Consider the following 18739-nt stretch of genomic DNA (forward strand, 5'->3'; position numbering starts at 1 on the left):
GAATATGCTCGGCTATTTCCGCCGGGGGTGGGCCCAGCTCTTCGGAACCTCGGCAGCGGCGGAGGCGGGGATCCCGCGGAGTCGCTGACGGCGGCCTTGGTGGAGCCACGGGTCGGGCTCCGCTCGGTGTTACGGCCGCCGTGGCGTCGGCTTTAGCGGCCACGACCAGTAAGTCTGGGCCGGATGGCGTGGCAGGCGGGGCTGGGGGTGCATGCAAATGCGGGGCTCCCAGGCAGAGTGTGGGCCCGTAGGACCCGGGGGACTACAGAAACCTGGAGGCCGCGGGCTCTACCTGGCAGCCGTGCAGCCACCGCGCAAGGTGGGGACAGACCGGGGGACCCTCCAGGCAAAGATAAGGGGCTGGATCCGCGGCCCGAAATGGAGGGAGGCACTGCTGGGAGTGGGGGAGTCGAGCAGAAATGAGGGGCTCCAGGCATTGTGTGAGCATAGTGGGGTACGAGGGTCGGGGGTCGGCTCCACTTCCGGTCCCTGGGGTGGGCTGCGGGGTCCACGAAAGCCTGAGGGCGCGTCTGAACACGCGTGAGCGCGCAGGCCCTGCTTCCAGCCTCGGAATCCCCGCCAGGCCTGGCTCCGCCACCCTGCCTATTAGATTCGGGGAGCGCTGGGTCCCTGGCACGCACACGAGACGTGTGCAAACGAGTGCAGGCAAACGAATCCAGGCGGTTTCCTGGACGTTCCCTCTCTGGACCTCAGTTTCCCACCTGTAGAATGAGGATGCAGGGACCAGGGAGCAGATAAGTTGGGGCACCCGGAATGTGGAGCCTCTGCTGCCCCTCGGACACCTCCTGGGGCTTTTCGTGGTGCTGGTGGTAGTGGGGTTTGGGGGAAGCTCCAGCCTCTGCCTGGCAGAGGCCGTGCGTGGTCGGTGGCTTTCCTAGAGCCACCCTGGGCTAACTTGTACTTCAAGCCTTTGCATGTGGCCAGTGCCCCTTCCTGTCTTTCGTGAGGACCTGCCTTCTAGAAAATCACCCCCACGCCAACCTCTCCGAAGCACTGAACCTGCAAAGATGAGACTGGGAATGTGTGTGTGTGTGAGCTCTCTCTCCCTGAGATGCGTGGCTCCTGGGCGGTGGTCATCACCCTGCAAACAAAAGCCTCCCCCTTGGCAGCTGCAATGCCCTCCTGCCATCCACCCATCACCCTGGTGCTAAGGTCCCCTCAGCCTCCCACCGACCCCCGTCATGTTCTGAGTACCTACTGTGGGCCCAGCGCTGAGTCAGTCAGGACGCCTCTTCACTCCTCCCTTGCAGAGATCAGGGATCTCTTTGCCTCCGTGTAGGGGGTACTGTGCTGGGACCCCCTTTCCTACCCCTTTGTGCCCCAGCTGCCTCCTTCTGTGCTCAGGTGACCCAACCCCTTCTGAGGGCTCCCGCAACACCCTGAGTGTTTCCTGTTGCCCTACCCACTCCGTGTCTATCTGGCCATGGTGGCTGCTACCTCTCCTCATCCATCCTGGGCCTTCAGGTTAGGCAGATCTGGGGTTTTGAGTGGTGGCTTCCCGGCCAGACAAAGACCTCCCTGCCCTGAGCCTCAGTTTCCTCATCTCTAACAGAGCTTGTTTACCCAGCATGCAGTATGCCTGGGGCAGGTACCCTAAGGAAGGGCCTTAGGGTACTTACTATTGTACCCACTTTACATCGGGGAAAGTGAGACCCAGAGAGAGACAGGAAAAGCCCAAGGCGACCCAGTGAGTAGGGGACTGCAACCTGGGGTTTGGGCCTGCCTCTGAGAGTTGGGAGTGGGAGAAGTTCAACCTGACTTATGCTGCCTTGCCCCTGCCTTGCCCATCTCCTCCTAGGTCAGCACCCTCTGCCGAGCATGGTGACAGCCTGTGCCCTTGGCCCCCTCATCTGGCACAGCCCAAAGAGCCACCGGCTTCGGGCACCGATGGCCCCCTACATGAGGGAGTAAGTGGCCTGCTGTAGCCCAGCCCTTTGGATTGAGGGGGGTTGTAGCAACTGAGTGACCAGAGACCACGCTGCGGACCTCCTTGCACCAGTTGACGAAGGATGGACGGAGCAACGAGTGACCCTTGTAAGGGTTGTGGAATAATGACAGGAAGCAACGCGTGAGCATCCTCTGTGTCACCTGTAAGGTCTTGGTGGAAACAGAGGTCTGAGCACCTCAAGCCGACCCAGGGGACCCTCCTGGCTCCCACTCGGCTGATGGGGTCCCTAGCAGCCACCTGACAATCCAGACCTCCTCTGTACACCATGGCTGGCGCGGAGGGCTTCCAATACCGGGCACTGTACCCATTCCGCCGGGAGCGGCCAGAGGACCTGGAGCTGCTGCCGGGCGACGTGCTGGTGGTGAGCAGGGCGGCCCTGCAGGTACTGGGTGTAGCCGAGGGCAGCGAGCGCTGCCCGCAGAACGTGGGCTGGATGCCTGGCCTCAATGAGCGCACTCGGCAGCGCGGTGACTTCCCGGGTACCTACGTGGAGTTCCTGGGGCCTGTGGCCCTGGCCCGGCCGGGCCCTCGCCCGCGCGGCCCCCGCCCACTGCCTGCCAGGCCCCGGGAGGGGCCCCCTGAGCCAGGTGAGCCAACGGTAGGGGCTCTGTCAGGGGCGTGAGGGAAGGGAAGGAAACTCAGACCCTTGGTTTCCTCTTAGTTGCAGTGAGCGGGGGAGCCTCTTCCAGGGGAGGAGGAATAAGGACGTTTAGTCAGTTGACAAGTGTCAACTATAGTGCTGTCAAGGGCTGGGCATAGTTCACAGTATTGAGGACACAGGGGTGGACACAGGCCTGGCCCTGCCCTCATGGGCCTGGTTCAAGGAGGGACAAGAATGTGATTAGCTGACGATAAAGGCTATGAGAAAGGAGCTGGGCTGAAGGGCTCCAGGCAGCGGGCTAGCAGGGCAGAGGCCGTGAGGCGGGAATGTGAGGGGTTCAGGGAGGAGCCATCAGGGCAGGATGGGATGAGGAGGGGGAGCCAACAGGGGCCACACTTTGGGGACATCATGGGATTAATTTTGAAGAGTCGAGAGACAGTAGAATTCAGAGGCTCAATTTAGCTTCATTCTGTGGTCTGCAGCCAGAGTCCTTCCAGGCACCCCCTTGTTACCCTGATTTTACCCTGTTTCCAAAATGAAGGGAGCCATGAAGCCCAGAAAGGATGGGACCATCAAGGCCATGCAGCGTGGGGTGCAGTGTGAGGACCCCACCCTCTCCAAAGACCCTTGGCCATCCCTGCCTCCAAGGGCTGTGCTGGGAGCGGAGACCCAAGGACCCCGAGCATACGCCGAAATTGCTGCATGCTGCACAGGGGGCGGGTTCTAGCCAGGGAAATCAAGGCTCAGGTGGTGGGGAAGAGGTTGGTAAGTGCTGAGTGCCCGGCGAGGTCTGCTCTGACCTCACAGTGAGGCCCATGTACAGATGGGGACACTGAGGTTCAAGTGGGTGTGACTACTCTTTCAGGACCCCCCAGGGAAGGTGAAGGTCCCAGGTGTCGCCCTCGCCCCAGCCGATGACCGGTCTGGTTTTGTTCCAGAGGAACACTGTCCCACGCCATGGGGTGGAGTGGGGCGCCGAGGCGGTGTGGAGCTAGCTTGGGATTTGCAGCATCTGGCGTCTCCAGGGCCTGGGCCTGCATCCTGCCTCGGTCTGGAGAGGCAGGAGGCGGCCCCATCCGGGCTCCCAGCCAGAATCTGCCTCTCCCCCTGGTAACAGCCGCCTCCCTCCTCTGCCTGGCCCAGGTCCAGCCTCCACACACACATCCCCACTCGGGGCAGCAGCTCCGCCCTCCAAATCTTCCAGGCCTGGGTGACACCGGGGGTGGGGAGGAAGGCCTCTCCAGACCTCAGTTTCCTCTTCTGGAAACAGGGAGGATTGGTCCCTTCATGCCTTTGGGCCCTGCCTCCCCAGGATCCCGGGACCAACGGGGAGCATGCCACGGCTCCCTGTGTTTTTCCGTCCCACCCCATGCAAGGTGCTGAGTGCAGCACCCCAGGGTCACCCGGGCTGTGCACCCACGGTGAGGTTGTTCCCTCTCTGAGCCACAGGTCCTCGTCCATAACATGGGGCGATGCCTGCTCTACGGAACCTCCCTTCCTATTTCACAAACTGGTCACAGATGAGTTTCAGAGTCAAGTTTCAGAACCGTGGCAGCCCCACCAGCTGGGGCTTCTCCCACCTCCTCTCCCCTTGTTCTCTTACTTTTTTTTTTCTTTTTTTTCTTTTTGGCCTTTTCGGTAGCTGGGCCTTTCTCCAGCTTGAGGCGCCACCTGGCCCATCACTCAGCGAGGCCCCGCAGGCCCCAGCTTGCCCCTGTTGTTTGCCAGGGCGTCCCGCCGAGGGCCAGGACTGCATCAAATGGTGTCGATACAGACAGAGCTGCTGAACACAAAGGCACAGAGCCTGAAGGGGCTGGGCCGCGGGGTCTCCGGCACCCGCTGGGAGTGGTTTCAGCATTTTAACATGGGGGAGATACCTTTTTCAAGGCAAAATGACTGAGATAGTAGAGGAATGTCTTCAGAGTGAGGTGTTCTGACCTAGACATGGATATTTTCTTTTTATTCTTTCTCAATTACTGTGTTGTTCCCACTAAGAAGGAAGAGGTGACGCCAATTCCTCAACTGAGGAAACTGAGGCGCACAGAAGGCGGGCACGGTGCCCGAGGTTGCACAGCGAGCAGTGGCAGGGGCTGAAACCTGCTGTTTGAGTTTCCTGGGGCTGCTGTAACGAACTCCTACAAACCAGGTGGCTTCAAACCGCGGGCATGTATTTTTCTCACAGTCTGGAGGACCAAGATCAAGTCCAAGATCAAGTGTCAGTAGGGCCATGTGCCTTCCGGAGTGTCTAGGGGAGGATCTTTTCTACCTTTTCCAGGCTTTGGTGGCTCCAGGCACCCTTGGCCTGGGGCTGCATTGCCCCAGTGTCTGCCTCTGTTGTCACATGGCTTCTTTTCTTATAGACCCCAGTCATCGCATTTAGGGCCCTAAACCCAAGATGATCTCATCTCAAAATCTGCAAAAACTCTGTTTCCAAACAAGGTTACAGTTAACAGGTACTGGGGGTTAGGATGTGTGCATCATTTTGGGAGGACGCTAATCAACCTACATGTGGTCTCTGAGGTTGTGCGACTGATATCTTGACCCAGAAAATTGTTTCCCCCTAGCTTGGCTCTCCCATCACCCCCAACCACAGGCCTCTGACTTCCCCAGGGTGGTGGTCCAGATGCCAGGCTCTTGCCTGAGCTGGGCCCTGCCTGCAGCTACCCCAGCTGAGAAAGAGCAGGCCAAGAAAGGGGCTAGGGTCCTTCCAGGGACCCCGCCAACACACTGTCCCTTCCTGCCAGGCCTCACTCTCCCTGACCTGCCTGAGCAGTTCTCCCCACCTGATGTGGCTCCGCCGCTCCTGGTGAAGCTTGTGGAGGCCATTGAGCGGACAGGTGAGCCTCAGCCTGGCTGCAACTCCTGGACTGTCCTTGCTTACCTCTGGTGATGGGCAACTCATCCACTCTGCATGAGAAGGCTGAGCCTTGATGCTCTGGGCCTCCGTGTTGAATTGGGGAAGGACTGATTCCCAGGGGCAAATGGGACTGTGGACACCAGACCTGCCGCTGCATGTGCTGTGTGCTCTGCAGCCATCTCCCTCCCTCCCCCTGCTCTTATCTCTGGGAGGTTGAATAGCCACCCCAGCCCCCATGTGGGGTCCGGGCAGCATTTGACAGCTGTCCGGCCCCTCTCCCCTCCTCTCCCCCACCCCCCAGGGCTAGACAGCGAATCCCTCTACAGGCCTGAGCTGCCAGCCCCGTGCACAGGTGAGGGGGAGCTTCAACAGGGCCGGGGGCGGGGAGTGGACCCCAACAGCCCCACCAACACGGCACCCCTGCCCCCGCAGATTGGTCCCTGAGTGACGTAGAGCAGTGGGACTCGGCAGCCCTGGCTGACGGCATCAAGGGTTTCCTGCTGGCTCTGCCTGCACCCCTCGTGACGCTGGAGGCCGCTGCCGAGGCCTGCCGTGCCCTGCGAGGTGAGCCTGGTGGAGAACCCTTGGCGGGGAGGAGCCCGGGCAGGTGAGCCAGGCTCACCCGGCTCGGCGATCTGCCCGCAGAGGCCGCGGGGCCCGTGGGACCAGTGCTGGAGCCCCCGACGCTGCCACTGCACCGCGCGCTCACCCTGCGCTTCCTGCTCCAGCACCTGGGCCGGGTGGCCCGGCGCGCCCCTGCCCCAGGTCCCGCTGTGCGAGCCCTGGGTGTCGCCTTTGGGCCGCTGCTGCTGCGTGCACCGCCTCCTTCGCTGCCTCCGCCAGGGGTCGCACCCGTCGGGTGAGCAGCCGGAGCCTGCGGGGCGGGGCGTGGTGCCGGGCGGGTTTGCAGGCCACAGCTGTTGTGATGGGAGTGGGAGGAAGGCTAATAAGGGCCGAACCTGAGCTTCAGGAAGATCCCGCCCCAGAGGGCTTGGGACCTTGACCAGAGAAAAGGCACGTGTGTGGTGCCTGTACCTTCCCTTCTGCTCCCCCTACTGTAGGTGCTGAACTCTGTATTGAGCACTGGCTGCACACACGTGAGCAGCAGTTAGCTTCCCACACCTGCCTGTATCACCTGCCCTGCTTCCCAGCTTTCATTTGTACCCCCCAAGGTGTGCAAGCACGTTCAGGACCCCCTGCCCAGCGCTCACTGAACTCCCCCTCCCCCAGGACCGAGCCCGGCCCCGACTTCCCAGCACTGCTGGTGGAGAAGTTGCTTCAGGAGCACCTGGAGGAGCAGGAGGTCGCACCCCCAGGTGACCCCCTTTGCGCCATTTGCACTGTGGGAGGGCCGTGAGTGCTGACTCCAGGCCCCGCTGCAGGAGTGGACCGCAGTATAGAGCTGGTGCTCATTGTGTTTGTTTTCCTGTCCGCCAGCTTTGCCGCCTAAACCACCTAAGGTAAAGCCGGCCCCTGCGGGGCTGGCCAATGGAGGAGCCCCACCACCCTCCCTGCAGGACGCTGAGTGGTACTGGGGTGACATCTCCAGGTAGGGTTATAGGGTAGTGCTGGTGGTGGGAAGGGCCTGAAGGACAGAGTCTCCAGAGGGTGACCCCAATCCTGGATGTCCCCACAGGGAGGAGGTGAATGAGAAACTCCGGGACACACCTGACGGTACCTTCCTTGTCCGAGATGCCTCCAGCAAGATTCAGGGAGAGTATACACTGACCCTCAGGTGGGGGCCTGTTTCTCTTGGGAAGGCCGGGGTGAGCGGCGGGAGGAGGACATGTGCAGTGTCGGGGCCGGAAACCTGGGAGTCAGGCTGGGGGTCCCAGTGGGCACTGACACCCCCTCTTATCCACCCCTAGGAAAGGCGGGAACAACAAGCTAATTAAGGTCTTCCACCGTGACGGGCACTATGGCTTCTCAGAGCCACTTACCTTCTGCTCCGTTGTGGACCTCATCACCCATTACCGCCACGAGTCGCTGGCCCAGTACAACGCCAAACTAGACACACGGCTCCTGTACCCCGTGTCCAAGTACCAGCAGGTCCGGGACCTGGGCGGGAGCTAGAGAGGGTGGCCCCGGGCCTCAGTTTCCCAGGTGATTTCGCTGATTACACCGGGTACCCTCAGGATCAGATCGTCAAAGAAGACAGCGTGGAAGCAGTGGGCGCCCAGCTCAAAGTGTACCACCAGCAGTACCAGGACAAGAGCCGCGAGTACGACCAGCTCTACGAGGAGTACACACGCACCTCCCAGGTACCACGGGCCTGTGCACGTGAGGAGACCGAGGTGTGAAGGCCAGTGGTGAGGCCATGTGGACAGACGGCTATTTGCAGGTCACAGAGCAGTCACTTAGCATTGGGGACTGCCCTAAAGGCATAGAAATAAATGTACATGGCTAAAAAAAGAAAGAAAGAAAAAGAACAAATGAGACAATACCAACCAGCCTCTCAGGAGCAGCTGGGCTAGGACCTGGGAAGTTCTCAATTAAGCCTGTGCATCTCTCAGGACCTCAGTTTCCCATCTATAAACTGGAACTGTGTGTCTTAATTTCTTCTCCAGCCCCTGCAACCTCAAGGTTATTCACAGCGATGACAATAATCTGATATGGGGCAAGACGGTTAGGAGGTCACGTTAAAGAGCATCTTCTAAAAGGGGAAGGGGTAGTTTCTTCACGCTGGGGCTGTGTTGATAAACTCCTTCAGCAAGCTGAGATGCAGCTTGCTCTGATCGAATGTCTGTCTCAGGCTGGCAACGGCTTAGCCTCCCCTGTGGTCCCTGAGGAATTTCTTCCTTGCCCTCTTTTTACTGTTGGGTCAGTCGAGGCTCCAAGTGGACAAGATGCCTGCCTGGAGTCTGTTAGGCACATTGTGACCTTGGACATGACTTAGGCCCCCTGAGCCTTAGTTTTCCTATTAATAGTCCTGACTTTCTAGGCTGTTGGCAGGTTCTGCGAGATGGTGCACAGCAAGCGCTTGGTATAGCATCTACTCTGAGAAGGAGCCCTGCAGACTGTAGCAACTAGATTTATCATGAATTCTCAGCAATGCTAACAAGCCCAGGTGTTTGTAAGGTGCCCAAAGGAAGTTATAAAGGAGGAATGGGTTTGGCAAGTGGGGGGGTTGAAGGTTGAATAGGAGTTTGTTTGGTGCAGTAGGAGCCAGAGGGATGACATGCCCGATAGATGGAACAGCTTGGGCAAAATCTCTATATCGGAGTTGATATCTGCCATCACCCTCATGAAGAACTTGCGAGGACTCCTAGGAGATGCTAAGATTCACTCCATCCTCCAGGAACTGCAAATGAAGCGCACTGCAATAGAGGCCTTCAATGAAACCATCAAGATCTTCGAAGAGCAGGGTCAGACTCAAGAGAAATGCAGCAAGGAATATCTGGAGCGCTTCCGACGCGAGGGCAACGAGAAAGAGATGCAGAGGTGAGTCCAGCTCCTTTGCCCTATAAGTCCAGTGCAAATGGTAAAAGAAAGGGAAAAGAAGGGGCAGCTGGGGTTCAAGGGAAGGGAGGGTCAGTTGAAGTGGGCTTTGAAGGCTGAATAGGAGTTCACCGGAGGAGGAATTGGAAACAGCATGTGCAAAGGCTTGAGCCTGGGACCTATCCAACTCCTCCCCCAGGATCCTGCTGAACTCAGAGCGGCTGAAGTCTCGCATTGCTGAGATCCATGAGAGCCGCACAAAGCTGGAACAGGAGCTACGGACACAGGCCTTGGACAACCGGGAGATTGATAAGCGCATGAACAGCCTGAAGCCAGACCTCATGCAGCTGCGCAAGATCCGAGACCAGTACCTCGTGTGAGTGCCCTGCACTTGCCTATGGCCCCACTGTGAGGATCTTGGCAAGGGCTCTTTCCCCACCTGGACTTGAGATGCTTGTGTGCACCTGCTGTATGCCAGGTGCTGTGCTGAGCAACCATGCGCATATTTTATCCTCTCCAAGTGCTTTGTAAAGTCTTCCCTTTCCAGCTCTGGACGGGTAGCTTAGCTGGTTAGAGCATCGTCCTGAAATGCCATGGTTGCAGGTTTGATCCCCAGTCAGGGCACATACAAGAACTAACCAATGAATGCATAAATAAGTGGGACAACAAATCTGTGTCTCTCTCTCTGTTTCTCTGTCTCTCCCTACCCCGCCCCCCGTTTCCTCTCTAAAATCAATAAATGTTTTTAAAAAATCTCCCCCTTTCCAGCTAGGAAAAGTAAAATACACAGATAACTGCCCCGTGCAAAGGCCCACAGCACTGTGTGCAGCCCCAAAGACTAAGCCTCTGGGGGCAATAAGACCCTGCGGCATGGAGCGTTCTGGAGGCCCCATAAGTGTTAACAGAAACAATAAATAGGGCGTTTCCTGGCAGCGCCAGCCAGGCTCTCCCTCCTTCAAGCTGCCCTTGGCCAAGTCAAGGCTGGCCCCTGTGGCAGCTGGCACTATTGCACCCAGACCCACGCTCATTGGTCAACCCTCACCTCTAGCCAGGCTGGACTGGACCCCTGTGGGCTGGCCCTGCCTCTGCTGCCTGAACTGCCTCCCTTCTTCCTCCCAGGTGGCTCACCCAGAAGGGCGCCCGACAGAAGAAAATCAACGAGTGGTTGGGAATCAAAAACGAGACTGAGGAGTGAGTGACCACGTGAAAGGGGCTGGGGAGGACTTCCCAGAAGATGGGCCATTTTCGTTGGGTTTTGCAGAATGGGTAGGAGTGCACCAGGAATGGAGCATTGTCCAGGCAGCAAGGGTGCCTCAGAGCCTGGTGGGTAAGTAACTGGGGTCCCTCCCTGCCCCCTCCACAGCCAGTATTCCCTGATGGAGGATGAGGATGACCTCCCCCACCACGAGGAGCGCACGTGGTACGTGGGCAAGATCAACCGCACGCAGGCTGAGGAAATGCTGAGTGGCAAGCGGGATGGAACCTTCCTCATCCGTGAGAGCAGCCAGCGGGGCTGCTATGCCTGCTCTGTGGTGTGAGTGCCTGTTGGGGGAGGCGGAGTCACATGTTCCTTTCGAGAGCGTTTATTGAGCATCTGCTGTGTGCTAAGCCTTGGGAAGACAGCTGGGAAGAAGACCCCCATGGCTGACACGGGAAGAGGGTTACCGGGGATCGGGGAGGAAGCTGGGACAGTGCGCAGGCCAGAGATAGTGGCTTCTGGGCCAGGACAGGGTCTGGGAATTGGGGAAGTGGCTGGGCGAGCCCGTGGGGTGCCTCCCGTTTGACCACCCGTTTGCCCACACCACAGGGTGGACGGCGACACCAAGCACTGTGTCATCTACCGCACGGCCACCGGCTTGGGCTTTGCGGAGCCCTACAACCTGTATGGATCCCTGAAGGAGCTGGTGCTGCATTACCAGCACACCTCCCTAGTGCAGCACAACGACGCGCTCACCGTCACGCTGGCCCACCCCGTGCGAGCGCCGGGCCCTGGGCCCCCGCCCCCAGCCCGCTGACGGGGCAGAGCTGAGCTGCCTGGGCCCGGCAGCTGTGGCCCGGGGCTCCGTCTGTCTGTCTGTCTCTGTCTTTTTCAGATTCTGTCTGTCTCTCTGTCTTCTTTGTGAATCTTCCCCTGTCTCAATCTCTTTTTCTCTCCATCTCCTTACAGCTCTGTCTCTCTCCATCACCTCTCTTCTTTGTTCGCCTGTCTCTGTCTCTTATTTTCTCTCTGTCTCTCCCTGTCACTTTGTCTCTTTCTATCCCCATCTCCCTGTTCTCTCTGTTTCTCTTTGTCTAGGTACCTCTAAGTCTCTGTGTTAGGGGAATTCACTTCCTCCACCCCATACCCCCTGTCCCCACGGGCACTGCCCTCCCTATGGCTCTGGCTGCCCCCGCAGGTCCCTGGGGTCCCCCAAGCCCCCCTACCTGTACCTGCCATGTTTACAAAGGCCCCTGGGGTGCTCAGCCCCAGCCTGGGTTCCCTGACTTTTAAGCCATAGACCTGGGGTCAGGGCAGGGAAGAACTTTGCTGGGCCACTTCCAAGAACCTCGGCTGTGACATTTGGGGCCGGGCAGGTCCCGCCCCACAGACCCAACTTCCCCTCTAAACCTTGAAGTGAAACCTGCTACCAGTTAACCCCACAAAACAAAATTATTAAAAATAACCTCGCGAGCTGGCCCTACCCGAGCCCGGGCCTCACAGGAACTGAGGCCGCTGCAGGTGCCGCTGGGGTGCCGAGACGCACCGCTGCCCGTAGCACCTCTGCTCGGTGCAGTTTCAAGACTTCTCCTTGATCATGTTGGGTTCTGATTTTATGTTTCCTTGACTGTAAAGCCCACTTTCTCTCCTACTTTGGGACGAGAGCCCCGGTTTTCTATGCTGCCGTGGACCCCCTCCTGCCTGCCCAGCTAGGCTGGCAGACAGGTTTTGTATGGTACGTTGATACTGATGTGGATATAAAACACTGAACTCAGTGGATGCTCCTGTTGTTGGCGGGGCTTCTCCGTGGCCATTGTGTGCTGGGGGCCCTGAGATTCACAGGGTCACACAGAGATGAGCTCGAGTTTAACTCAGGCTGCCAACGAGGACTGACAAAACTCTGCCTCCCCCCGCAATCTAGCTGCTTATGGACATAGAAGTTGAGAGACCTGACCAAGATCACACAGCAGAGAGGTTCAAACCCAGACCTTTGCCCCACGCCAGGGGCAATGCCTGCTGCTGGCATTGAGGCCCCAGGGACACTGAGCTGGATCCTTAGTGTCTTTAACTTGGACTCCCATTTAACATCCCCCATCCCCAAGGCCCCTGTCCCTTGTCCCTCCCCACTCCCAGGTCTGGGAGGCTTCTGCCCTCCCCTCCCCATACAGCATCCAACGCACCTAGGTCAGCTCAGGTACCCGGTTTCCCGCTGAGCTCTCCAAGGGACAGGAAGTGCCTGACCCCAGAGCCCCCAAGCCTTCCCAGGCACTGTCCCTACTCTGCGCCCAATCAGGAGGCACCTACCCTATAACTGCAGCCCAGACACCGTCTCCCCTGTGGTCCTCACCCACTGCATGGGTGCTCATAGGATAAAGGGCACCTCAGTCCCCTGCCCCCAGCCAGCGGAGGGAGCCTGGAGTGGAAGGTGGGGCAGATAACGGCCCGGGGCCCTCTAGCCAGTGCGTGCACTCCTCCGCCTGCTGGGTTTCCTTGGGAAAGTTGCCTCCCCTCTCTGATCCTGTTTCCTCTTACCAAGTGGAGTCACGAGTTGCTACCTGGACCCCCCAACGGGATACCTGTGAGGGCCCCATCATCAGATGGGTGGGGTCACGTGTAAGAGTCCATCCGGAACTGCGGCGATCATATTTACCATTACTCCTTCCATCCTGCCCAGCACGGGGACAGGTCCAGCTGGTTCCCAAAGCTGTGTTGCTTCGTTTTGCAGAGGCTTCAGGAGGGAAATGGGTTTTGATAAGCGTCCACAGGGATGGTATGGGGGGATCATCCAGCCTTGGGGACTTCAGGGAAAGCGAGGACTTGGCTGTATTCCAGGCCAGGTGTGGGCATTTCCTCCTGTGAGATCTCATTCTTTGTCACAACTGACCTTGAGGCCCTGCAAATTGTGCCTCTCTTGGTCACTCCCCCAGGACCTCCAGCTTCCTGTGTCACCCCGTACCAGGGTTACAGCCCAGTGGCCTCATTCACACCCCCGGTCTGGGTTAACTCTCCCCCTGCCCCTGAGCCTCCTTGATGGCTTTATTCCCTGAACCTCCCTCTTCTCCATTTTATAGACCAGGAAACAGGCTTCACCACTTGAGGTGCCCAGCACCATCCTGGTGCTAACCGTCCAGCTGATTCTGTGGGTTTGGGTCCCACATGGCCACCACCCCCCCGCCCCCACCCCGTGGACACAGTTGAGGCTTCCGGTAATTACTGCTCCAGCCCCTGCTCATCTCTCTCCAGGGAGCTTGATGGGGGGCCGGGCACCCCCCACCCCCACCCTCTGACAGTGGGAAGAAGGAGCTCGGGCCCTCCCCTCCCCACCCAGGAACCAGGGATGGGTGGCCAAGAGAAGTGAGCGTCCCTCCCGCTCTGGCTTCTGCTTTCTGGCCCAGCTGTGGCCAAGTCTGAGTCAACCCCACGGGACTCAGCAAGTGGGCTGGGGAGCCGGACAGGAAGTGGGGAGAGAGGCAGGGCTGGTGGGTTGGGAGTGCTGGGGCCCCCCGGCCAGGTTAGGTAGGAAAGAGGGCTGCGCAGCCAGCACCTGCCCCTGCTTCATCAGCGCGCAGGGTCCCCCTGCTAAGGGCAGGGGCTGGACCCCCTTGGCTGCCCCAGACAGGTCTGTGGCGTGAGAAGACCCTACTGTCTCTTTCTGTCTCTCTGTGTCTCTGTCTCTGAAGCCCCCACCCCAAATCCGCTCTAGGAGCTCCGACCCCAGCTTCACATGCCTGGTCTGGGCTGATCGCGGGGAGGGAGTGGCGATGTCGGAAGTGGCAAAGAGAGGCCAGATGACCTCGATTGCTGGCCCAGCACCTGGCAGGGGAGGGTCGCTGACGGGGGCGGGGCGAGGATGGAAAGGGACACCCACAGAGAGAAGTGCAGACGTCGAGACGCGGCAGGCCGGCCCGGGAGGCGTGGGCCCCAGGAGGCGGGTCCGGCTTAGGGGCAGGGCCACCGCCCGGGTTAAAGGCCGCCCCTTCCCTGGGGTGCTTCTCCCGCCGCCGCGCCTGTGCCCGCGCCTGTGCCCGCGCCTGTGCCCACGCCGTGATGGCCGGGTCGCCACTCCTGCCGTTCCTGCCGGTGCTGCCGGTGCTGCTGCTGCTGCTCCAAGTCCCCGCGGCGGCGCACGCGTCCCCGCTGGACACACTCCCCGAAGGGGCGGCCCCCTGCAAGGTAGGACCGGCGAAGCTGGGGGTGGGCCGGCGGGGACCGGCGCCCAGGCTGGGAGGGCGGCTCGTTTCCTCCCCCAGACCTGGCCGTGGCAGCCTGGAGTCTGGGGGGAACATGCCCCGTCAGTGTGGAAACCCCCCTATTTAATCCCTGGCACTGTGGCCACGCTCTTGGAGTCCTTTCGCTTTCCCACCTCAGGCTGAGGACGCTCTGCTGTCCCCACCCCATCCCCGCCTGCCCTGCTCAAGGGTGCATGAGCACCTACTGTGTACGTCTCGGGTGGGAATCGGGGTCTTCCCTTGGAAGACAGGGGAAGCCCAGGGAGGCCTGCCTATGGCACCCGCACCCATGAGGTGCTACCTACTGGATGCACTATGGCCAGGGAAGAGCTCTGAGTGTTTTTGGTGCTCAGCAAACACATGCCCCGGAGGCTGAGCGACTTGCTCACAAACCTGGGCCCCTGCCGCCCTTTAGCTAAAGCCGGAAGTCAGTACTTATTAGATACCACCTCCGCAGTGGACTTGGGAGGGGTTCGCGTGGGTCCCTTGGGAGGAAGAGGCATCAGAGCAGGTGTAGGACCAAGGCTCTGGGCATGAAGTGGCAACATGTGATCATCCATTAGTCTCCTGTGGCATGCACCTCCAGGAAGGCAGGATTGAGGTCAGGGACCTGAAGTGTGTTTGCCTTGCATCGTTACTGCAAACGCTCCCCTGTGCCAGAGGTTTCACTTCACCGGGCAGAAAGTAAGAGCCGTGCAAGCGCCTGCTGTGTGCAAGTCTGTTGTGTCCATTTCGCAGCCTAACAGATGCAAGGATACAGTAAAGCCTTAGAGTCAGGAGTGCGTTCAGGAGGGAGCACTCGCTGTTTGCATCTCCCTTTCTGCAAGAGAACTAAGCAGGGCTCCACTCGCTTCACATCCCTTCCTCCCGCACAGGTTGGTGCCCTGTGCCCACAGGTGCCCCTTGAGAAGTCTGGTGCACCACCTGTCAACGTGAGCCTGTACTACGAGGCACTGTGCCCTGGCTGCCGGTACTTCCTGATCCGAGAGCTGTTCCCCACGTGGCTGATGGTTCTGGAGATCCTCAATGTCACACTGGTGCCCTATGGGAACGCCAGGGTACGTGGGCGCTGGGGAAACTGAGGCACGTGGCCAGGGTTGGGTGGCACCTGGCCGGCCAGCCGGCATTCACCCCACTGCCTTGCAGGAGCAGAATATCAGCGGCAGGTGGGAGTTCACGTGCCAGCACGGGGAGGAGGAGTGCAAGCTGAACAAGGTGGAGGTGAGCAGCACCCCCGAGTCCCACATGCGGGGCACAGAGGCCCAGGAGGCTGAGGGTGGTAATGCAGATGAAATCCAGACTCAGAGGGGATTGGAACGAGCTCTCTCCCCTGACTATATGCCTCTTTTTTTAACTTTTTATTTATTTATTTTAGAGAGGGGAAGGGAGGGAAAAAGAGAGGGAAAGAAACATCACTAGTGCCCCCTACTGGAGCACTGGCCTGAAACTCAGGCATGTGCCCTACACTGGGACTCAAACTAGCAACCCTTTGGTTCACAGTCCGGAGCTCAATCCACTGAGCCACACCAGCCAGGGCCCCTGTTCCTCCATTCATCACTTCATTAGTGGATACCCATGATTATTACCAGAGAGGGTGCTCTGTGCCCCCCCTCATACCTTTGACCTGCCCACCTCCCACCCTCAGGCCTGCCTGTTGGACCAGCTGGAGAGTGACGCGGCCATGCTAACCATTGTCTGCTTAGAGGAAACGGACGAAATGGAGAACAACCTAAAGCCAGTGAGTGACACTACTTGGCCTGTGTTGGGGGACCCTGACCCTCCCTGTACTCAGACATAGGTTCAAGTCCTGGTCCCAACCACGACTCTCTGAATAGCCCCAGGGAAATACTGTTCCCTCTCTAAGCCTCCATCTCTGGATCAAGGAAAGGAAGATCTTCTGGGGTGATGGGGAGATCGGAGAGTGTTTTCTCAAGGAGCCTCTGAGCTGGGCTCTGATGAACAGGAATGCGTGGGGACGCGGGTGGTGATCATCCCCTGGGGCATGGCAATGACAGGACAGGCCTGCCCACCTCCCTGGAGGAGTATGAAAAATAACTCCCAAAGGAATGACTCATCTTCCCTGATCATTTATTCATTCATCAAACATTCACACCACCCAGGAAGCCTCACCCTAAGACACCGCAGCCCTGCAGAACCATAGTGGGGCTGGCAGAGTACAGAGGAGGAGGGAGCCCTCAGGAGATGTTGAGGAAGCTGGAGGATGAGTGCTCCCAGTGGAGGGAACAGCACAGATGGAAGGTCCGAGGAAAATGTAGGGGTCAGGAGCTGCGGGTCTGGTCATAGGGGATTGGCAGCAGTCTGAGCCCCGTCCTTGGGAGCCTCCACTCAGGTATGCATGAAGCAGCTGCTGTTTGCAAGCATTGCTACATTGCTTGCCCAGAGGCCCACTCTCCCCTGTTGCCACTGAGGAAACAGGAACTTGACTTGGGGGGCCAGTAGGGAAATTGTTGGGGAGATAACAGGGAGAAAGCTGAGGCTCACTGGCCCTCCTCTCTCCTCAGTGCCTGCAGATCTATGCCCCAAATGTGACCCCAGACACCATCATGGAGTGCGCAATGGGAGACCGGGGCACACAGCTCTTGCACATGAATGCCCAACTTACAGATGCTTTGCAGCCACCCCACGAATATGTGCCTTGGGTCGTCGTCAATGGGGTAAGACACGCTTCTTGCCCTCAGGTCGGCCCCCCAGGCAGGGATCAAGGTGATGGATGCGCCTACCAGTCTGGGAGGTGGGAGCAGGGGCCAGACTTAGGCCCACTTTCAGCCCCTTCAGGGCTTGGCATGGGTTGATAAGGGCAGGTGGCACTTGTGACCTACTGTCTTGCTTTGTGCAGAAACCTTTGGGCGATAAGAGCCAGCTCCTACCCCTTGTGTGCCAGTTGTACCAGGTAAGTCAGAGAGGCAGCAGAGGGATTTGGCAAGTCGGGTTAGGGTCTCCTTTTGGGCCCCCAACTCACGACTGTCTCCTCCAGGGTCAGAAGCCAGATATCTGCTCATTCACGGCCAGCTCCCCCAGGGACGTCTGCCTCAAGTGATGGCTGTTGTCCTTAGAGGGAACTGATGGAGGAAGAATGAGCTCCCACCTGCTCCCATTTTTTGATCCCCGACTCAGCAGCTATGGCTCATGATCTAGATTACTTACACATTCCATGAAGTTCAGACTCAACATTTTGCCCAAAGGTCAAGAATCTTGCCCTACTGAGAATGGTGCTACATTAAAACAAGTTTAATAAACCTTTCTAGATGCTGTGACAACATCCCTCCATTTCCCCCACCGCCTCTGCCTGTGACAATTGCTATTTTTCTGTTTTTTGAGTTTCACTTTTTTAGATTCCACAAATAAGTAAAACCACACAATATTTGTCCTTTTCTGACTGACTTATTTCACTCAGCATAATGTCTTCCAGGTTCCTCCACGTTGTCACAAATAGCAGGATTTCCTTCTTTTTTTTTTTTTTTTATGGTCAAATAATATTTGTGTTGTCCCTTTTGTTCTCAAAGAAAGAACTTCTTTGGCGGGTCTAATTAGATTGGCCCTGAAATTTACACAGGTGCAGCAGGCGTTCAGTTTGCTTTGCTGGGAGCTTCCATTAAAAAATCTCAGGTTGGACTTTGAAGGGCCTCTATCATTGGCTAACTAAAGGTGAGAAAGTCTACCAGGTTTTACCTGCCGTATCTGCTTCTTGGCATCTCCAAAACATTACAAGGATTTTGGTGGGCCAGGATTGTCCTGTAAGACAGACTCTCCTATCCAGGTATGAACAAGTGTTCCTAAGAGGATTTTATAACATCAGCTCTCAAAAGTGAAACTTGTTTTCTTGAATGTGGTTGTTGATAAAGTTTTTTTAACCATGTTGGAGGATTTTCACCAAGATGCAGTAAAATCTAAAGTCTAGAATACTGGGCTGAGGTACCTGAGAGCAATAGAAAGTGCTGAAGGATAATTTTCCCGCAAAAAAGGTACAATGGCTCTTATACAGACGTAAAAATGAGCACATGTTAAAAAATTATTGTTAACTCCTTATTAATGAGGAGAACTAGTCGGGTGTTAACACCATTTTAAAGGAGATCCAAAGAACAGACAAATCGGGAATACTAAAATGTGCAAAGTAAGGTAAAAATAACTAGGGGAGACTGTTTCTCCACCTGACAGAATTCATTTGCATGTCAATAGACAAAAAATTATTTTTTGCATTACCAATTATAACTACCAAGTTTATAAAAAGTTCCCATATAATCCTGAAGAGTGACCTATTAACATAGGGCTCTTGTTTTTCTTTTCTTTTTTCTTTTGTAAAATGCCATAGAATAAATTGTTTAGTTTTTTACAGGCCGTAGTCTTTGTTGCAACTCATTGTAGTGAGAGGAAACAACACAGAAACAAATGGGTATGCCTGTGTTCCAATAAAGCTGTATGTTAAGGA

General features: G+C 57.5%; 2 protein-coding genes across 2 annotated transcripts; both read left to right on the plus strand.

The window, feature by feature from the left end:
* Positions 1 to 255: 255 nt before the first annotated feature.
* Positions 256 to 11837, plus strand: PIK3R2 (phosphoinositide-3-kinase regulatory subunit 2). The gene is made up of 16 exons (XM_054578875.1): positions 256 to 319; positions 1820 to 2556; positions 5315 to 5407; positions 5729 to 5779; positions 5860 to 5991; positions 6073 to 6286; positions 6658 to 6743; positions 6865 to 6976; positions 7064 to 7162; positions 7296 to 7476; positions 7563 to 7688; positions 8726 to 8868; positions 9065 to 9241; positions 9985 to 10056; positions 10229 to 10399; positions 10673 to 11837. The coding sequence occupies exons 2-16, from the start codon at positions 2235 to 2237 to the stop codon at positions 10878 to 10880; spliced, it is 2187 nt and encodes a 728-aa protein (XP_054434850.1). The 5' UTR covers positions 256 to 319; positions 1820 to 2234; the 3' UTR covers positions 10881 to 11837.
* Positions 11838 to 14080: 2243 nt separating this feature from the next.
* On the plus strand, positions 14081 to 18660 carry IFI30 (IFI30 lysosomal thiol reductase). The gene is made up of 7 exons (XM_054578722.1): positions 14081 to 14236; positions 15168 to 15350; positions 15439 to 15513; positions 15938 to 16030; positions 16815 to 16967; positions 17150 to 17203; positions 17288 to 18660. The coding sequence occupies exons 1-7, from the start codon at positions 14111 to 14113 to the stop codon at positions 17348 to 17350; spliced, it is 747 nt and encodes a 248-aa protein (XP_054434697.1). The 5' UTR covers positions 14081 to 14110; the 3' UTR covers positions 17351 to 18660.
* Positions 18661 to 18739: the final 79 nt, after the last annotated feature.

The sequence above is a fragment of the Pteronotus mesoamericanus genome, unplaced genomic scaffold (genome assembly GCF_021234165.1).
Source record: "Pteronotus mesoamericanus isolate MK-2021 breed Mesoamerican mustached bat unplaced genomic scaffold, CSHL_Meso_final contig_502, whole genome shotgun sequence".
NCBI classification, from domain to species: Eukaryota; Metazoa; Chordata; class Mammalia; order Chiroptera; family Mormoopidae; genus Pteronotus; species Pteronotus mesoamericanus.

Coding starts and splice junctions, on each gene's coding strand:
- PIK3R2 (XM_054578875.1), top strand. CDS start 2,235: ATGGCTGGCGCGGAGGGCTTCCAATACCGGGCACTGTACCCATTCCGC. Junction 5,408..5,728: donor GGAGGCCATTGAGCGGACAG/GTGAGCCTCAGC, acceptor CCCACCCCCCAG/GGCTAGACAGCGAATCCCTC. Junction 8,869..9,064: donor AACGAGAAAGAGATGCAGAG/GTGAGTCCAGCT, acceptor CTCCTCCCCCAG/GATCCTGCTGAACTCAGAGC.
- IFI30 (XM_054578722.1), top strand. CDS start 14,111: ATGGCCGGGTCGCCACTCCTGCCGTTCCTGCCGGTGCTGCCGGTGCTG. Junction 14,237..15,167: donor AAGGGGCGGCCCCCTGCAAG/GTAGGACCGGCG, acceptor CCTCCCGCACAG/GTTGGTGCCCTGTGCCCACA. Junction 16,031..16,814: donor TGGAGAACAACCTAAAGCCA/GTGAGTGACACT, acceptor CTCTCTCCTCAG/TGCCTGCAGATCTATGCCCC.